The sequence below is a fragment of the Adiantum capillus-veneris genome, chromosome 5, assembly GCF_014529385.1.
Source record: "Adiantum capillus-veneris isolate H3 chromosome 5, ASM1452938v2, whole genome shotgun sequence".
Classification (NCBI taxonomy): Eukaryota; Viridiplantae; Streptophyta; class Polypodiopsida; order Polypodiales; family Pteridaceae; genus Adiantum; species Adiantum capillus-veneris.
Genome location: NC_140935.1, coordinates 156,914,023 through 156,932,605, shown reverse-complemented (window position 1 = coordinate 156,932,605; position 18,583 = coordinate 156,914,023). Strand labels below are relative to the sequence as shown.

The 18,583-nt window shown below is 42.5% G+C and overlaps 1 protein-coding gene across 1 annotated transcript in view; it reads right to left on the bottom strand.

Annotated features, from left to right (window-relative positions):
• The window catches only part of LOC147458372 (Sugar isomerase (SIS) family protein), a 59,985-nt gene that overhangs the window by 16,827 nt on the left and 24,575 nt on the right, over positions 1–18,583 (bottom strand). The window contains exons 3-15 of the mRNA XM_086513025.1: positions 14,568–14,649; positions 14,415–14,462; positions 14,144–14,299; positions 13,970–14,066; positions 13,852–13,894; positions 5,272–5,339; positions 5,098–5,182; positions 4,970–5,018; positions 4,807–4,879; positions 4,666–4,726; positions 4,454–4,520; positions 4,053–4,109; positions 3,921–3,974 (exon numbers count right to left, since the gene is read on the bottom strand). Coding sequence (XP_086369151.1) covers positions 3,921–3,974; positions 4,053–4,109; positions 4,454–4,520; positions 4,666–4,726; positions 4,807–4,879; positions 4,970–5,018; positions 5,098–5,182; positions 5,272–5,339; positions 13,852–13,894; positions 13,970–14,066; positions 14,144–14,299; positions 14,415–14,462; positions 14,568–14,649 — 940 coding nt within the window. The remainder of the gene's footprint in view (positions 1–3,920; positions 3,975–4,052; positions 4,110–4,453; positions 4,521–4,665; positions 4,727–4,806; positions 4,880–4,969; positions 5,019–5,097; positions 5,183–5,271; positions 5,340–13,851; positions 13,895–13,969; positions 14,067–14,143; positions 14,300–14,414; positions 14,463–14,567; positions 14,650–18,583) is intronic.

Sequence of the window (18,583 nt, the reverse complement as noted above, 5' to 3'; positions counted from 1 at the left end):
AGGTCATCCTTCCTTAGCACAAAAGATAACATTTTCTTTTGAAGCCGACCAGTTCACGAGGGACTTGGACTTGGTCCGGAAGGCTTTGGAGAAATCTCAGGAAAGACAAAAAAAGGTAGCAGATTGACATCGTCGCGATTTAAAATTACAATCATTCTCTTACATTTTGAGAAGGCACGCCTGAGAAAGAAGGAGCGGCTTTTTCCAAAGCTTAGCATGAGATACTATGGACCTTTCCAGATTTCCGAAAAGATAAATGATGTCTCCTTTCGACTGAAGCTGCCCGATTCTTGGAGCAATGCTTTTCATGTGAGTCTCCTGAAGCCTTTTAAAGGCGATGTGCCCGATGATGGGGAGCCTGATGAGCAACCCAAAGTGGAGGACAACGAGGAGATACTCGTTTCAGAACAGATTTTGGCACATAAAGATAGAAAGGTAAAAGGTAAAATGATAAGACGGTTCTTGGTTGAATTCAAGAACTATCCCGCATTGGATGCGAAGTGGATGGAGCAGGAGGACCTTGCAGATACTCCTCAGATTGTGAACCTTTACCTTGAAGCATTTGGTTTAGCATAGTCTATTCCAAAATTGAACCCCGAACTCAGTTGGGCGGAATTTGGTGCAGTGGGTATGCACGAGAGGGGAGTCGCTCCGCTCCTTCGTCAACAGATTGCCCCGATTTTTTGATACTAAAGTCACTGATGTCTCTTTTGAGTTTCAAAGATACTGTGAGCTGACAGTATTCTGCTCTATGACTTTATGAATTGGAATTCCTAAAAATAACGATACTGATTTGTACTTGACTTGTTTTAAGTGCAAGAATTGATAGACGAAATGACTGCAGCATTTCGGTCTGAAAGATTTCGATTGACATGGTTGCAATAAGGATTAGTTAATGGGGCATCTATGAGGTCCCGAGTGGATCTAGATGCGATTGCTAAATACGTTGCCGATTAATCATGGTCTGAGATCCGAATGAATTTTTTAATGTGATTTGTCATGTGAAGTCCTGTGATGTCAAGTGATGTCCTGTGATGTCGTGTGATGTGACTGTCGATTGGTACATGTGCTAGATGTGTGTTCCTAGTGCGTCGGTACTAACAGTCAGTGTCTGCTAAGACAGTTTATGGCTTTTGTTTGTTTTGCAGGCGTAATCGAGTGTGATTACAATGCTTTCAAGAGGGGGGTATGTCACAAACTGGTGACATGGCATGGTCAAACACACACACACACACTCTCTCTCTCTTGCAGGCCCAAGAAAGGGATAGTGATGTGGCAAAATCCCGGGATTTCACGCTGAGTGTTGACGTGTCATGTTGTACAGAATTCCGCGTTTTGCGGCGCATTTCACGGCAGGTTTTGCGGCAACTATACAGAATTGCTGACATGGCAAAAGCGTATGGAATTTGCAGCTTTTGGCTACGCAAGTTCTACGCAATGCGAGAGAGAGAGAGAGAGAGAGAGAGAGAGAGAGAGAGAGAGAGAGAGAGAGAGAGAGAGAGAGAGGGAGATGAAAATGAAATGAAATGTTATATTAACGTCTTCGAAAAGGCCAAAATGACCTATGAGACCAAAAAGTTACAATTGGTGAATTTGATACCATGTCTGAGTACGGAAATTACAAAGTTACAAAGAACTACCACTAAAACACTAAGGAGAAAGGAAATACGGGGGGGGGGGTGTTTGTGGGTTCAGATGAAATCTCTCATCAGTCCGCTATCGTATCTCATCGACCTCCTCCATGGTCAGAACTCTGGTTGGGCGAGAGAGAGAGAGAGAGAGAGAGAGAGAGAGAGAGAGAGCTTTTGAATATTTGCTTTATTTTTAAAGCTTTTAAAGTATGGCAGCTTTTGGGGCTCTGCGCATCCCTTGTAAACCTTTATAAGTATGGGCAGGCCCCAAGGCTCCCACTCTTCAGAGCATCTGGACGCAGAGTCTGAGAGTGAGACCCTCCCACTCCCTTGTACTTTTGAGCACAAATTTAATACAAAAAGAAATACCGAAAGGGGCGCCAGTCTTTGGGGCCAATATCTCTAGGCACGGAACTCCGCCGGGCCGTGTCGAATCAATTGTGAACTGTGAACTGTTTTGAAGTGAATCTCCGCTGTGTTGCGGTAGAATCTTGACTTGGAGTGTCCAAGTTTGTTACAAGAGCTGCCAAGGGCCTAGAGTCCCAAGTGTGGTGATCACACCAGATATCTCATAAATCAGACTCAAGTCCTATTTATAGGACTTTATAACCAAAGGACGAGGTTCACACTGGTCGGACATACTGCAAGCACCCTTCATGTCTCGCTACTTTCAGTTTTGAAGTGCACGAATTGAAGTTTCTCTTCTATTTGTGTCTTATTGTGAGATGGAGAATATCAAGGTAGATATTGCATAGAATATCATGGTAGATATTGAGAATTTTTGACCTGCTTGTCAAATGACCACGACTTACAATATATGTGCATTGGTGGCTGATAGTGCAATTAACTTCATGTTTCCTACATCAAGGAGCTGTGGGACATAGACATACCATTGTAAAGCCTGTCAATCAATATCCAATCTCTTCCCAAGAGAGCAAACATTATCCATAGCACAAGCACCAAACACTGGCAAGCAGCTAAGCACATGTTTCACTATGTAAGCTGCACCAGCGTTGTCAGGAATAATGACACAAGCTGTCCACTTGAATTTTTGCTCTCTTCTTGTTTGGTGCATTGTGGATGTTAGAATTGCCCAATTTTGTTACACATCAAGCTGAATGCCATCTTGCTGAAACGGCTTATGGCTTTGGTATAGGACAAGAGTCCACTGTTGTCACCTTCATGGACAGTTGCAAAAAAGCTATCATTTTGTAAGGGACGAACTATCAGCAAGATATATCCTGTTAATGTATGTGTCGACATAGGAAAACATCGCAGATCTTTTCAAAAGGCTCTGCCTCGTTTGATTCTATACCTCAGACCTGAGGACCCGCAGCAAGCTCACTTTAACACCCATAACTCCCAGGAGTTGTTTGTCACCATATTGTCATATTGATGCGTGAACAGACTGTGCACAGCACAAGCATTTTTTTGCTTCTGATAGAAGGTTCCTTTCCCAGTACTTGTACTGGGCACCTGATAAGATCACAATATCTTTGTGTATTTTGCATACAAGATAGCCGTTGTTGTGAGCTTTTCTGCTTGTTGTTGTTGTAGTGTGTGTATGTTGGTGCGCCCTACAAAAAGGGAAGTGCCTGCCAGACTGCCCTTGGGAAAAAGGCGATCAGCAAACACAAAACCCAAAGTGCACACTACGCAAGACTAGTATAGATAATGTCTCTGAATAAGGGATTCCTTCCCCTTCCATACTAGGAAGTTTGAGGACAGCAAGAAGTATCCAAGATCATCTCCATGCCTATATGTCATAAAGTACATCCTGCAAATTTCGCTCCCAAACAACCACTTAAATTTCTTATCATACCGCAGCACAAGTTACATGTTCACTTCAGCCCAGCAATTGAAAGGCAGAAAGCTTTCAACGATATCTACCAATCAAAATTCTCTCCTAAGTTGAAAACACTGTAGTAGACCTCACCCTGAAGCAACAATTACTTTGAAACATAAAGCTAAAGACCTCTGTTAAAAAGTCTATTCTCAATTTTCACGCCTAGAACTACTATAGAAGCTTCTTTGCAGGATACTTAGCCTCATATAATTTGGCACCTCCCACATTTCAGAGAGGACGGCACAAAAAGGAAGGATTCCACAAATAGAGATATTAATGACCGCTGTTTGAAAAGATCTACAAAAACAATCTCACTTAACTAAACCCCTTGCAGTTGTCATTGTATACACAACCCCATAAAACTAGACACCACTACCTAGAAGTAAAATTCATACAGTGGGTTCACACAGAAACAAATCATACTGAATCTTAAGTAGTCTTGCCTGTTGAATGTGTGGAGCAAACTTTTCCAATGCTTGACAGTAGGGAAGTATCGCCTGTCACAGGAGACGGTCACTTAAACATGTTACAAGAACAAAGCTTCTTCTTTAACATAAAGGTGAAAGAAGCAATACTCGAGCTGGATGACCAAGGAACGAGACATTCCAGACGCTCAAAAGACCCAAAAGCACCTGCATTTAAAGAAAAGGAGCACCTGATGTTCAGGTGATATGAACCCACAATAATAACAGACACCCCAAATGCAGAAGTCTTAGAAGCTTGACCATAAAATACATTCTTACACAGTCTGATAAGAAAGAAGGTAGATCAAAAGATAAGAAAGCCTTTCAGATACTGTTTATACACCAGAAAAACTAGCCACTCATTGAGATCAGAAGTCTTGACTCTTACAATGCTTAGGGTCCCAGCCACACAACAAGATTTGTTATTTCTACTGGTGATTTGCAGGCATTCCAAATACAATATTCAAAACTAGTTGACCCAGAAAATCTTAAATTGAGAGCAGCCAGCATACTGGTATGTTCTTTTCGAAAGGAGCAGTCTTGAAGTGGTTGTCAATACTCTCAGCCCCCTGCAAAAATCTTTGTGAAGGAGTGAGCAGTTAGGTCATTAATAATGGCGAAATAGCTGAAGATGTAGCTTCATCAGTAACCACTGGCCAAAGTGGAATAAAAATGCTCATTTCTGTCCGCAGTCTCGATCTGGTTGAAGAACAAGAGCACCTACTTGTTGGCCACTGAAAAGCCATATTGAATTGACAAAGGTAAAATCCCGACTGCACTGCACACTGCCATAGCAATGGCACAGAATCAACAATGGCGTTTAACTTCTTTCAATATTTCTCAAGAATCGTGTAAACCATGATACCGCTGTAGCGACCACCAACCCAGTCCCAAAAGGCAAAACTATTATTCGGATCGATGCCAAACTCCTTTACCAGCTGCCGAAGAGTACATTTAAACAAATAAAAGTTTGAGAACCAAAGATTACATTGAAAGCTCAAATTCAGGACCATACCAAGTATCTGTACCTTGAGATTTGTGCTCACTGCTACCATGTGCTTGGACACTGCATCTGAGCTGCAAATTCTTTGAGTTTAGAAAACATCGTCATGTTGCATAAGAGTCAACTTCATATGCATCATAGTAATCAAACTACCCAAGTGCTGATGTAATCCAGCTCCTCACGGTCCTAGCATTCAGCATGGTTTCAGCTGTCGTGAAAGTTTTCGAAACGATCACAACTGGCAAACAAAAAATTTTGGCTTGTAAGCAATCCACACCCGCAAAAAAAGTCAGATGGCAAAGAACATAAGTGAACAGGTTCACCAACCCAGAGTGGTCTCTTGTGAAAGCCCATCAAGACTTCGAGCAACATCAATGGGATCCACGTTGGCCAAACTGCAAAACAAGCACAATGATGATTGCATAAAACACCCGGAGAACATTGCAATAGAGAGTGCACCTGCCATGCTTTAGTTAAAGCATGTCTAAGAATATTATAAACAGCTGTGTATCATAAGTGCATGCATCTTGATGTACACACAAGCATGTGCATCTATTTGCAAAACCACAAATTGTTTGTCAGCATAACATCATGTCCAGACAAGAGAACACCCATAAATAATAATACTGTTGAGAGACATGGATCGAGTTACTACAACCCTTGTGTGTGTGTGACAGAGTACACCCATAAATAAGAATACTGTTGAGAGAGATGGATCGAGTTACTGCAACCCTTTTTTTTGTGTGTGGTGTGTATGTGAGAGAAGAGCGCTCTGTCGTGCAATCCCCTGCCCCAGCCCTGACACGCGAATCTATTACCCAGCTCCTCGCGCGGGTTCCTGCTCCAGCTCGGTCGCATGAAACACCTGAGCCTGCTGTAGTCTTGTCCGCAGCAGCTTCGACACAGCTCAGTGACTGTTTTAGAGCAGATTTCAGCTCGACCCAGCTCAACATGCAAAAGGTGCCTTTGCCCTAGTCATCGATTTCCTATTCAGCAGAGGTTATCAAGACAGTGCTTTATTGCAGATGTATGCCCTCTATGGGTGATGTATATAGTTCTGGGGTTCTGTACATAGTTTAAAGCAGACGATACAAAGCTCAGTTCTTTGCAGTGTACGTTCGGATAGGCTTTCTCCTTTAGCCGTGGTTTTGCAGCTGCATGTCGGAGTTCCCGTGTGTGTTCAAGCGTCAGAAAGCTATGGATAATTCTTCGGACACCGCCTCCGAAATCCAAACTTGTTTGTATGAGGACTTCAAAGAGGCTTGGAAAGCTTGGAATGGTCGGGCACTTGCTCTTGAGGTGCGTATTCCTGTGCAGGACCTTATGGACCCAGTTGTGCTGTATGCCATGAATGCAGTCATCACGTTTTTCCTGGGCAAAATGCGTACTGCGCAGGATGTCAGACAATGGGTTGATTTCCTTCTCAAAGGTTAAGCTGTCCGTGGCGTTTACTTTGGTGCTCATGGTTTCTATGAAGTTTTATTGGCAAATACTGAAGCCAAAAACCTTTTGTTGGAGATGTCTCCCCTCTTCTGTGGTCCGCAGACGACTCATGTTCTACCATGGGCACTCACTAAAGATTATCAATCGCCACATCTCGCTCTCTTCCACCAAACCAACGGTACAACTCCTTTGCGATGCTTAATGTCACCCATCATATGACAAATCAGAGTTGTCTGTTCCTGATGGCTTTTATCAATTCCAGTAGATCTACATTTCCTAACTTTTATAGTTCAAGTGTACACATTTAAATATCCTAATTTCAATAAATAGAAATTACTCAAAAAAATAAGAAAATAGTCCATTTAGCGACATTGATATCAACGTTATAGGCTTGGACACTCCAAGCTAGAAATCAATAGCAACACACGAACAAAAACTACAAATAATTGAACTTGAATAGAACGAGAGAGAGAGAGAGAGAGCGCATGGCATGGCAGAATTCTGAGCCAACAGATATTGGCCCCAAAGACTAGCACCCCTTTCCGTATTTGTTTCGTAAAGGTACAACTCCCGAGAGTCCAACTCTCTCAAAGACTCAACGTCTAGATGCTCTCTAAGGAGTGGCCCTCTGAGCACTTATAAACTTACTAGGGATGCCCAGAAGCAGAGCCGAAAAGCATTAGTTCTAAAAGCACTTATACGCAAAAGCATCTGCTCTCAAAACCCTACACAAAAGACTTCCAAAATCTATCAACGCAAAACAGGGAAATCCGTACAGCCTACCATGTCATCATGCTAGCGCAATTTACCGAAATCAACAAAGAGTTCAAGCTTTTGATATTTTTGGGTTTAGGTCCCTCAGCCGATGCTACATAAGTTAGTAGAGGTTAGGTTTTTATTTTAAACCCCTAACCCTTGGTTTAGGCCTCTAGGCCACACTTTTTGGGTTCAGTTCCTCTTGTCCTCTCGGCCAGTTCTTTCCACACCATGTCATCACTTTGTGACAACCTCCGTTGGTTTCCTCACTCAACCAAATAGGTAAGACCGTTTCCTCCTTGCCAGATTTATTGTTGGAATCCATGTGTTACGAAAATAGGGATCAAATCCTTAATAGAACTTCGTAGAAGAACAATCAATCGTCTGAGCTTTGATACCACTATAATAGACTTGGACACACCAAGTCAAAGATCAACTGCAACACGAGAGAAACTGCAGATAACTTGAAAAGAGAGAGAGAGAGAGGGCACGGCGTCGTTTTGCGCCCACATGCACTAGCCCCAAAGACTGAACAACTTTTGTCTACTTCATTTCACTAGGGTTTCGGACCCTCTATCAAGCTCTATCAAAATGATGACGTGGCATGTCCAATTGACGAGACCTAAAGTTATAAGTTGGAACAACGTATAGGGTCCCCTCCGATGGGGCCCTAGGGACACTAGAGAATTAATGAGAGAAATCACGGAAAAAAGCACTAACGTGGCATCTGGAAGGACGCTCGCGTTTTACATTGGCTGATGACGTGGCAACCGTACGGAATTCCGTGATTTGCGCCGACTGCAATTAGCACTAGCTTTTGGACCCTGAAGCTTTTGAGTTTAAAGCTTTTCATGTACTGCTTTTGTAGAGCCCTTGGGCCTTTAAATACGAACCCAGGACCACTCTCTAGCTCAGTTTGTGGCTGACGAGCCACAGAGCAAAGAGGACCCTTGGGCCTTGTAACTTTGCTCAAGCAGTATTATAAAAATAAATAATGAAGGGGCACCGGTCTTTGGAGCCATTATCCCTAGGCACGGAACTACGTCGGGCCGTGTCGACTCAAGTGAATTGTGAATAAAGTTGTGAAGTGTTTTTTATATGATTCTCTCGTGTGTCGTGCAAGATTCTTGACTTGGGATGTCCAAGTCTGTTCCAGTATATCAAAGTTCAGTCGATTTTCCTTCCACCGGAAAATCCGATCTCTTTTTCCGTGACACACATGGATTCAGGTGATGACTCCAGCAAGAATCAGACGAACCCACCCGACAATTCTGGCTCGGGTGACGGCACGAAAATTATAATGGAACAACAAAAAAAGAGTACGGGCCACCTCGGCCTACAAAGTACGAACGAATGGAGATGCAGCGTGAACAACAAGTGGATGTGTCACAAAAATACGGAAGCGTAAACTGACTTTTAATTGTACTTCAAATACGAGAGAGAGAGAGAGAGAGAGAGAGAGAGAGAGAGAGAGAGAGAGAGAGAGAGAGAGAGAGCTTGACACTTCATTGGGAACAAGAAGATGGGCTGGTTCACCCCCCCCCCCCCCCCCTCCCCCATAAAGAGATTATCTTTATTACTAAGGGAGAATCTTTACAAGCAAAGGAACGGGGCAAAAGCCTGTCCTCTATTCTTTCTTTTCTGCCTCTGACTGAGAGAGTGAGAAAACTACTCTCTGAATACTCAGAGGATTTTCCCTTTACTGTGAGATTTTGGGAAGCTCTCGGAACTACCTTCCACAAAACTCAACAGAAGCTCTCGAAAATGAGAGTCTACCTTCCGCTAACTGAATCCCTTTATGCATAATCATCCTTGCAATAAAAACAAGGGAGAAACACGCAAAATGCATGCACACATGCTTGCTGAAATTTTATGCACATAACCTAAAAATGTTACTTGTGCACGTTCCAATGCCGAAATAGAGACCTTTTTCACGATGGAGCCGCACCAAACTTTGTGTACGCGTAGTGTAGGTAAAGAAGAACTAGATTCTATGAGTACTTTGTTGAAATTCACCCTAAAAGAGATTATTAGGGGCTGAAAACAGAGAATTTTCAACCACCACACTCTATGGAAAGTGTCTGCTGCAACTTCTCGTGATGAATCTTCACCAAAAGCTGGCTATGGCTATGAGAACCCTTGTTCTAGTCAATGGGAGCACGAGGCCTCCACATATGTCGCAAGGGGCTGCTCTCAAGCTTCCATGGAGGGCTGCAATGCGTAGAGCACACTCACAGTAGGGGGGAGTAGGAGCACTGCCAACACTGAGAAGAGGGGGAGAGACTACTCTCTTATAGACTCCAGCAAGAAGGGGGCGCTAGAAGAAGAGAGAGGGTGAGAGAGTGTGAGAAAGTCACTTTGCATTCATAACTGTTCCAAGTGGCACACTTAATAACTTAAAAACCATTCAACTTTCACATTTTAAAAGTCCCTAAGCTATTAATAAAATGTGTAAATTAACTCACAACTGCACACATGGATACTGCTAATAAAAACATTAGCTGCTCCTCATCACAACGCCGTACCGGCACTGCTCTGGCATTACCTCTTCGCACTTGTCCGGCCATTTGGTCCGACACAAAGAATTTAAAATCATTTTAACTGACTTATCCTAAGGCCATAAAAATAATTCAAGCCTTAGGGTTACTGTTCTAAGGACCCCATCTCATTCCTGTGCTCGCATTGATGCGCGAAATTTTTTGAGCCTGAAATCTGAGGCTACTATCTACCCCTTCATTGAAGACCCGATTTCCCAATCACTAGGGCTTCAGGGTATTTTCTGCTAGAGTCTCCCTGAGGTGCTCTGGCCCAAATTTGGGCGCACCTGAGGCCCTAGAACTGCTAGTTCTATTTTGATGTGCACACAACTAATTAGATAATTATTTTCTCGTAAATAAATTAATTATTTAAAAAGTCTGACATTGTTACAGGATGCTTGCGCAAAGCAGAGCTCCAATTTTGGAAGGATCCCCAGTACGAGAAATTTTTGACCCAGCACACAATTGATGGGATGCATTCCCAGGGGCGGACTGCCATCACATTCACACTTGAAGTCAGCTCTAAAGCATAGTTACCCGGAACGGGAACGGTAATGGGAACAGGAACGAGAGAGTCCGGAACGGAACGGGAACGGGGAGGAGGAGGGAGGACCGGAACGGTCGACTAAAGTGAGTCTTGAATTACCTCCATTCAGCTTAGTACCGAATTCCCAACTCGGTTTCAAGAACAGGACTCGTCCGAAACGCTGTTTCGGAACGTTTGGGCTGTGTTCTGCCCATGCCCCGTTACACTACTCTAAAGAAACCTTCTATTCCACGGATGTTCACTGAAGATGAACTCGACGACGTTGTCGAAAGACGAGTCAACCGACTTCTGGGAGCCAAGAAGCATCCGAGGAGACCTAGTAAGGGAGCAGTCTACCCGGGTTACTTGGGTCGTCAGTCTTCTTTTGCAAAAGCACAAAAACAAAAGAAGCATGTATGTTTTGAGGGTGTGTCCAGTTCGTCCTCATATTCTTCTAGCAGTTCCAACAGCTCTTCCTCTTCAGATTCCAGTGATGAGGACAAAAGGGCAAATAAACGATGAAAGAACCATAGACATGGAAAGAACAAGAGAAGGCCAAGAAAGCTGATCCCCCCAAAGATCCTGGCAATTTTCTAACAGTTATGATGAGGATTCTTCCTCTTTTGAGAGTTCGGACTCTGAGGGCCAGATGTTTTATTCAAAGAGGAAGCACTTTTATAGAGCCAATCAATATGACTTTCTCAAAGATATGAACAAGAATTCAAGGAGGGTGGGCAAGCAGTAAAATTTGATACCTTTTCAAGTTTTAAAGATGCTCAGAGAGCCCTCGCTTTTATTCAACAATTTGACATAGCTTTTTTTGGAGGACGCTACATAGAGCACTCAAAAATCAAGAGGGCAACATCTTATTTGAAAAGAAATGCACGAACATGGTGATCCACTCTTCTGTACTAGAATTCAAGTGACTTTTTATTTCCTCTTGGCTCACTCAAGAGTACGAACATGACGTGATTACATCTTGGAATCATCTTCGGATGACCAAGGTAGACACTTTGGATTCATTTTGCGAAAGGTTTTGGGATACTTTTCTACCTGCCTCTTCTTTCAAAAAGATTAGTTTTAAGCAAAAAATCGAGCAATTTTGCTGTGGGCTTTCCCAAAGAGATTCGAGAAAGTGCAAGTCCATCCAGCAACTGACGGGACACGCTCAGCAAGGGTTTGCTATTCATTCGGGTAATCTGACATATCCAACAGATCAGCAGTTGACACCAAGGACTGGACAAAACTCGACAAATGACAACAGAAGAAAAGGGAAGTTTCAGAAAAAGAAAGATACTCATCCCCGACTGATAGAGGAACAGAAAGTCGAGTACCTCAAAGCGGGGGAGTGTTTTCACTGTTGAAACAAGGACATATATCCGCATGGTGCCCCAAAACGGCACCCAATGGACAATCAAAGGATAGGAAGCTAGAGAGTTCTAGAGCAACCGAGGAACGCGAGAGAAAAGGAAAAATGAAAGTAGGACTGGTACCAGATTGTGCGGGGACCGACCCAGATCAGATGGATAAAAGCACGAAACTTTGTCGCGCATGGGACATACGAAATCAAGAAGCCCTCATCTTCTTTGACAGAGGAGCCAAGGCCAACTTCATTTCACCTGAATTGGTAGCTCGACTTGGAATTACATCGGACAATATGGGGCCTCTCACAAATTGATGACGTGGCATGTCCATTAGTTGTCTCAACTTATAGGGCACCTATCAACAGGGCCCTAGGAACACTAGAATCAATAAAAAGAAAAGCGTTGACTGGTTGTACGGATCGCCGTGATTTGCACTGACAGGCTGTACGAACGACTGAGATTTGCGTCAACTGTGCTGACGTGGCTGACAATACGGATTTCCGTGTTTCACGCTGACATTCCTTTGGATTTCAGGGGTACTTATGTGCTGACAGTATTCTATTGTATAACTTTATGAATAAAGAACTTGGAAATGGGAATTCCCAAAATGAATCTAATTTATGTGCACTCCTTCATGTGATTTTGTTTTGAGTGCAGATTTGAAAGATGAAATGACTGCAACATTTCGCTCTTGAGATTCCATGGACATGATCACAATAAGAATTAGTTAATCCGACATTAGTGAGGTCCGGTGTGGATCTAGATGCGATTACTAAACACGTTGCCTGCAATCATGGTCCTAAATCTGGATGGATTTTATGTGATATGATTTGAATGTGATGTGAATGTGCACTGACTGTTGTCTTTGTGCAAGTGCTAGATTTGTGTCGTCTAGTGCGTCGGTACTTAGAGTCAGTGTCTACTAGAATGGTTTATGGCTTGTCTTCTTTTGCAGGTGTAATCGAGGGCGATTACAATTCTTTCAAGAGGGGGGTATCTCACAAAATGATGACGTGGCATGTCCAATTGACGAGACCTGAAGTTATAAGTTGTTCCAACTAGGGTCCTGTCTGATGGGGCCCTAGGGACACTAGAGAATTAAAGAGAAAAATCGTGGAAAAAAGCATTGATGTGGCAACCGTACGGAATTCCGTGATTTGCACTGGCTATAATTAGCGCTATCTTTTAAACCCTGAAGCTTTTGAGTTTAAAGCTTTTCATGTACTTCTTTTGTAGAGCCCTTGGGGCCTTTGGATATGAACCCCGGCCCACTCTCTAGCTCAGTGTGGTTGACGAGCGACAGAGAAGAGAGGACCCTCGCGCCTTGTAACTTTGCTCAAGCATTAATATAAAAATAAATACTGAAAGGGACGCTAGTCTTTGGGGGCCAATATCTGTGGGCATCGAACTACGACGGGCCATGTCGACTCAAGTGAATTGTGAATAAAGTTGTTTTTTAAGTGATTTTCTCGTGTGTCGTGCCAGATTCTCAACTTGGGTTGTCCACGTCTATTACAAGCCATGCCACATCATCACTTTGTAACACCTAGGACATTAAGGGTAAATACCAGATAGTTAAAGAACATTCTCTATGTAAGAAAGAACCAAAGAACCAAGCAACCGAGCAAGTGTTCTAGTGTGAATCGAACAGATTCTTGTGTCTCGCTTTATTATTCACTGCACTTGACATGGTGCGGCAAGCTCAGCTCAGACAAAAGCTGAAAGTGTAGAACATTCCTAAAGCAAGCCCCTTACAGACGATTGCTTCACTCTTCACTCCAATATTGCCCTTGCACACCTCCCAAATAGATGCCGTATCAAACGCAGGACATGTGCTTCGGAGGTCAATAGGAAAAACATCTGAACAGGTTGACCTCAAGTCATTATGCATCTCGCACATGCTTCTTGTCCTGTGGGAATGGATGAAGAGTTATGAAGATCATGATGGCTTCACCACTGACCTTCTAAAACGGAGTTTGAGGAATGCCCCAGCCTCGGTGCATCTATCCTTATTTTGATTATGTATTTTATATACAAGTAGAATCACCATCATCTAAAGCTACAACTGAGAATGTCTTTTAGCTGGGCAGATGAAGCAATGTCATCGAAGAACTTATGCAACCTCGCCTAAAACGTGTGGTCAATATATGCAGAAGAGACATTAGCAATGTACATTCACATAGTGAATGTTTGATAACCCCCACTTTTATGTGCTTGTAGGCAATCTTATCATTAAACGCAGAGAGAAATAGAAAATAAAAGATTCAGCAAGGCATATTACAAGCGTAGACGGCGTCCTTTACAAGCCTCCGCTACATCTGGTGCTGTTTCAAAAAAGGCAGTTGGGAATCATTAGTCTCAAACCTCTACACTATGAAAACAACAGTGCGATCAAATACCTGTTTGCAGAGCTGTATGAACAAAAAGAGGGCCTAAAAAGCTGCCACCAATTCCAATAGCTACTACATCAGTCAATGGTTTTCCAGTCGCTCCAGCCTGCATGGTAGATTTCAAAGTTAATTTCAGGGATAAAACAAGAAAACATGAAGGATACAGAAGAGCACACTCTTTACCCAATCACCACTTCGCACACGCTCTGAGAAACCCTTTATATTATCAAGCACTTCCCATACGTCTGACACGACGTTCTTTGAATCACTGTGGATTATTTGATCTCTCTTTGCACGAAGAGCTACATGAAGCACAGAACGGTTTTCTGTTTTGTTGATCTAAAAACCAAGAACAGTATAACAAGTCTTAGAAAACAGATTATCTAAAGCTAAAAATGTCGATATTGATAACTATACATATCAGATACATCACAGGTGTTAATTAGGTACACACATGATCCCCATTGAACATTTTCTCAATTTTTTCTTTTAAGCGAGCAGCCTGCAAAACCAGTAAAGAAATGCAGCAAAGCTTAGTACATAGTAGTAACTTCACAAGTAGCAAAGCAAACTCGATAAAACACAAAGCAGAAAAGTGAAGGAAAACCTCTGCGAGATTAAACAGCTTCTTCATAATTTCTGCTGTGACTTGCTGTCGAGAGTAATCTAGCAAAATTCCATCGAACGCCCTGATGCAGCAGCACCCGTTTATATCATGCACTCTCTCAACTTTGTCTTAAACATAACGTTTTTGTAGTGCGAAACATCAATATGGCAGGATTTGCCTGCAATTTTGGGGCTCATACAAAAGCTCAATATGTAGACCTTCCTAACCTTAGGGTGTGTGTCAGGAGTAGAACACTCCCTCTTGCGTCTTTTGAGCAATGATGGTGATACTTGGTCATGATGGACCTCATGGTTATTAGAGACAAGTGGATAACTATCTACAATTAGGACTTTCACTCCTTTATGCCTATCATTATTTTTTGAAGGTGAATATAGGTACTTTTCAACATTTGTGCGGTCAGATAGCATTTGCCTCCATAGGAGTTTGAGAAAATCTACAGGGCCAATCAATTGAATGGTTTGTTAGTCGTAGTGTTGTAGGACCTTACAATGGTTGCTAAATCTGCTACTTTTCTTATCCCCACCCCTACACCTTGCAACAGGTTGTAAAGTCAAGGGTGAGGTGAGAGCTCTATGTTAGTATGGTAGCATTTGCACATTAATTTCAAAGTTATTCCTGTACTCCTGGATTGGCTTCTTTTTTTTTTTGCTTTGTTCTTCCGTTACTTCTCTTGGATTGCTGGATGTGTTGAAGTTCTTACGCTTTTTCCTTTCTAGAAGGAGCTCATTAGGTAAAATTATATACGAGTTACTAGAAGCGAAGCATTGCACCTTCATTCTCTCTACTAGTTGTCCAATTTTATGGCTGCAAGAGATTAATCATGTTGCACACGTAGGACCAAAACCCAAGTTTAGGGCACAATCTGCCTTTGGCATTGCTAGATTTCCTCACTCTTAACTCTTTGTCATGATATTTCTTTTCTAGGCAAGGGCTCTTCTCTTATGCACAACTCAATAGAAAGAAAGGACTTATAGCCTTTCACTAAAAGAGCATATCTTTTATCTAAGAAATTGTTTTCCTTTTAAAACTAAAGATAGCTAGAATCGTGCACTTAAGATTACCACCAATGCATAATCACAAGTTATGGTGGATCCACTCACACCAAGTTGGAAAGTTCTAGTGTTCGGTATGTAAGGTACGCAATATTGAATGGTTTGAGTTATTAGGTATGTAAAAAAATAAATTAAAAGCCTAAAATTTCATAAGTATCACTCCATAAATGTTGAACCTACAAACCAAGACTACCATAAACTAAAAAATTTGAGGCTCTCACACGATCATACAATATCGCTGGCCACTTGAGGCATCCAACACTAAAACATTAGAATTGAACAGATACAAAATTATCCCCCAAATGTTACATTATACATACAAAACGATAGACTCCAAAAACTTTACACAATGGATGAAAGATGAGACTCCATACAATCATTTTGAAACTACAAAAACCAATGAACATTAGAAGCAATCGTGAACACTGGAAAGTGCATCTATGACAGGAGACATAAGTCATAATCTCATCAAAATGACAAGATCCGTGAAAACTTGACTCACCCAATGATCTAAAATCCATGTGTACCTAAATGAATCTAGGATAAGCCCAGATTCACCTTTTAAGGAAAGTGCAAAGTATAGACTCAAGGTAGTCATCCACAAGTCAATATGATCGTCAGCTCCATCATGCATAGTATTGTGTAAATACTACGACATCCCCAGCAACCTCGTTAGTGCCCAATAGTGGGTGTAGAACTAGGTACCAATGTATGCTCTCAAACACACACGAGCATACATTAATACAAACAAAGATCTAGGTTTTGAGTTTCTGTCATGACTCTAGAGATGCAAGGCAGACTCAGCAATGATGAACCCTACAAAAGAAGCATTAAATAGGAAAATTAGCACAAGAATAAGATAGTTGATAGGGCATGCGCACTACATACAATCCATATCCCAAGTCTTAACTCAAAAAGCTAATGAAGCATGAGACACTCATATCTCCTCATCACTCTAAAGAAGACGCGTCTAAGGAGGCCATGTCTCTGTCACAAAGTGATGACGTGGCTACAGACAGCAGAAACCCTAATTTCTGCCAGAAACCCTAAAATTCCTGCAAACCCTAATTTCTGCCAAAAACCCTAATTTCCGGAAATCGCGGAGGTGAATTTTTTTATTTTATTTTATTTTTTTTGGAAATTTTGAGCGACACAAATCTCAGCTTTATGCTATGATTTGGGAGAAGAGAGAGAAAGAGAACTTGCTTTTTTACTGACTCTCATTGAGAGAGAGAGAGAATCTGCTTTTGCTTTCAAGCTTTTGGGGCTCTGCTTTTGGGCATCCCTTGTAATCTTTAAATTAGTGGTGAGGGCCTCACTTCTCAGAGCATCTCGACGCATAGTCTGAGAGTGAATCCCGACCCACTCTCTTGTACTTTGAATTGATTAATACAAAAAGAAATACCGAAAGGGGCGCCAGTCTTTGGGGTCAATATCTCTAGGCACGGAACTCCGCCGGGCCAGTGCAAATCTATTGTGATCTGTGAATTGTTTTGAAGTGGTTATTTGGTGCTGTCGCAATTGATTCTTGACTTGGAGTGTCCAAGTCTCTTACAGTGGTATCAAACCACGGCCGGTTTCTCTTCTACGAGAAATCCGATCCGCAAATTTTTTCCGCGACACCTATGGCTTCACGCAAGGATCAGCCGACTCCCTCTGCATCTGGAGATGCGGGCAGGGATCACAACGAAGATTTCGACAGAGAGGATGGCCCGCCTCGGCCTACTCAGGCGGAGCGGCGAGAGATGGAGCGTCGCCAGTTGATCGGCGATGCAATGAAGATGATGCTCAATTTTGTGAAGGACCCAAAATTTGCAAAATATATGTGCATGAGCAGTGGCAGAAAACCACTACACCCACTCTCAAGAAACCTTCTGCTCTCAAGAAATATTCAGAGAAGGAATTAGAAGAGGTGGTTGATGCACGGATTGCTCAGCTTTTTGACGCGCAAAAGAAAGCCAAAAAGCACGGCAAAAGCAGAAGAGCACTGACTTCCCGGGATATTTGGGTCGTCAGTCGACTTTTGACAAGGCAAAGAAACGAAAGAAGCGTGTTCGATTTGAAGAAGTACCCAGTTCTTCTTCTTCTTCATTTGACAGTTCTTCTAGCTCTTCAGATTCGAGCGAAGAAGACAGAAAAGGTAAAAAGCGAAGCAAGAAACCAAGGTTCGGAAAGGGCAAGAAAAAGGCAAAGAAGGCTACATCTCGCCCAGAGACTGACAGTTCTACTGAGGACTCGACTCGTCTACAGACAGCTCAGATTCCGATGACGGAAACTTTTATGCGAACAAGAAGAATTTTTACAAAGCTAACCAGTATGACTTTCTCGAAGATAAAAGCAAGAAAGTCCGAGAGTTTAAGGAAGGTGGCCACTCGATCAAGTTTGATACTTTTTCAGGATACTTAGATGCTTCGAAGGCTTTGTCTTTTATACAACAATTTGACATCGCTTTCGCGGGAGGACGCTATTCAGAGCACTCCAAGATTCGGAGAGCTGCCTCTTACTTTAAGGAGAATGCTCGTACTTGGTGGTCCACTCTTCTTTTAAATAAGAATGCGCCAGTTAAATGGCTGAAATTTAAGAAGCTTTTTATTTCTTCTTGGTTGACGCAAGAATATGAACGAGATGTACGAGCTGCTTGGAACCATCTTCGAATGACCAAGAAAGATACAATCAATGCTTATTGTGAAAGATTCTGGAGCTCTTTTCTACTCGCCTCTTCATTCAAGAAGATCTCGTTCAGAGAACAAATTGAGCGGTTTACCTTGGGTCTATCTACAGAGATCTGAGATCACTGCTTGGAACAGAAGTCAGCTTCTATTCACGAGTTGATGAGTCATGCGAAGCGGGGCTTTGCCATTCACTCTGGCAGTCTGACCTACCCCACAGATGAGGTCATGACACAACGAGCCGAACAGACTTCTGGGAATGAAAGTAGAAGGA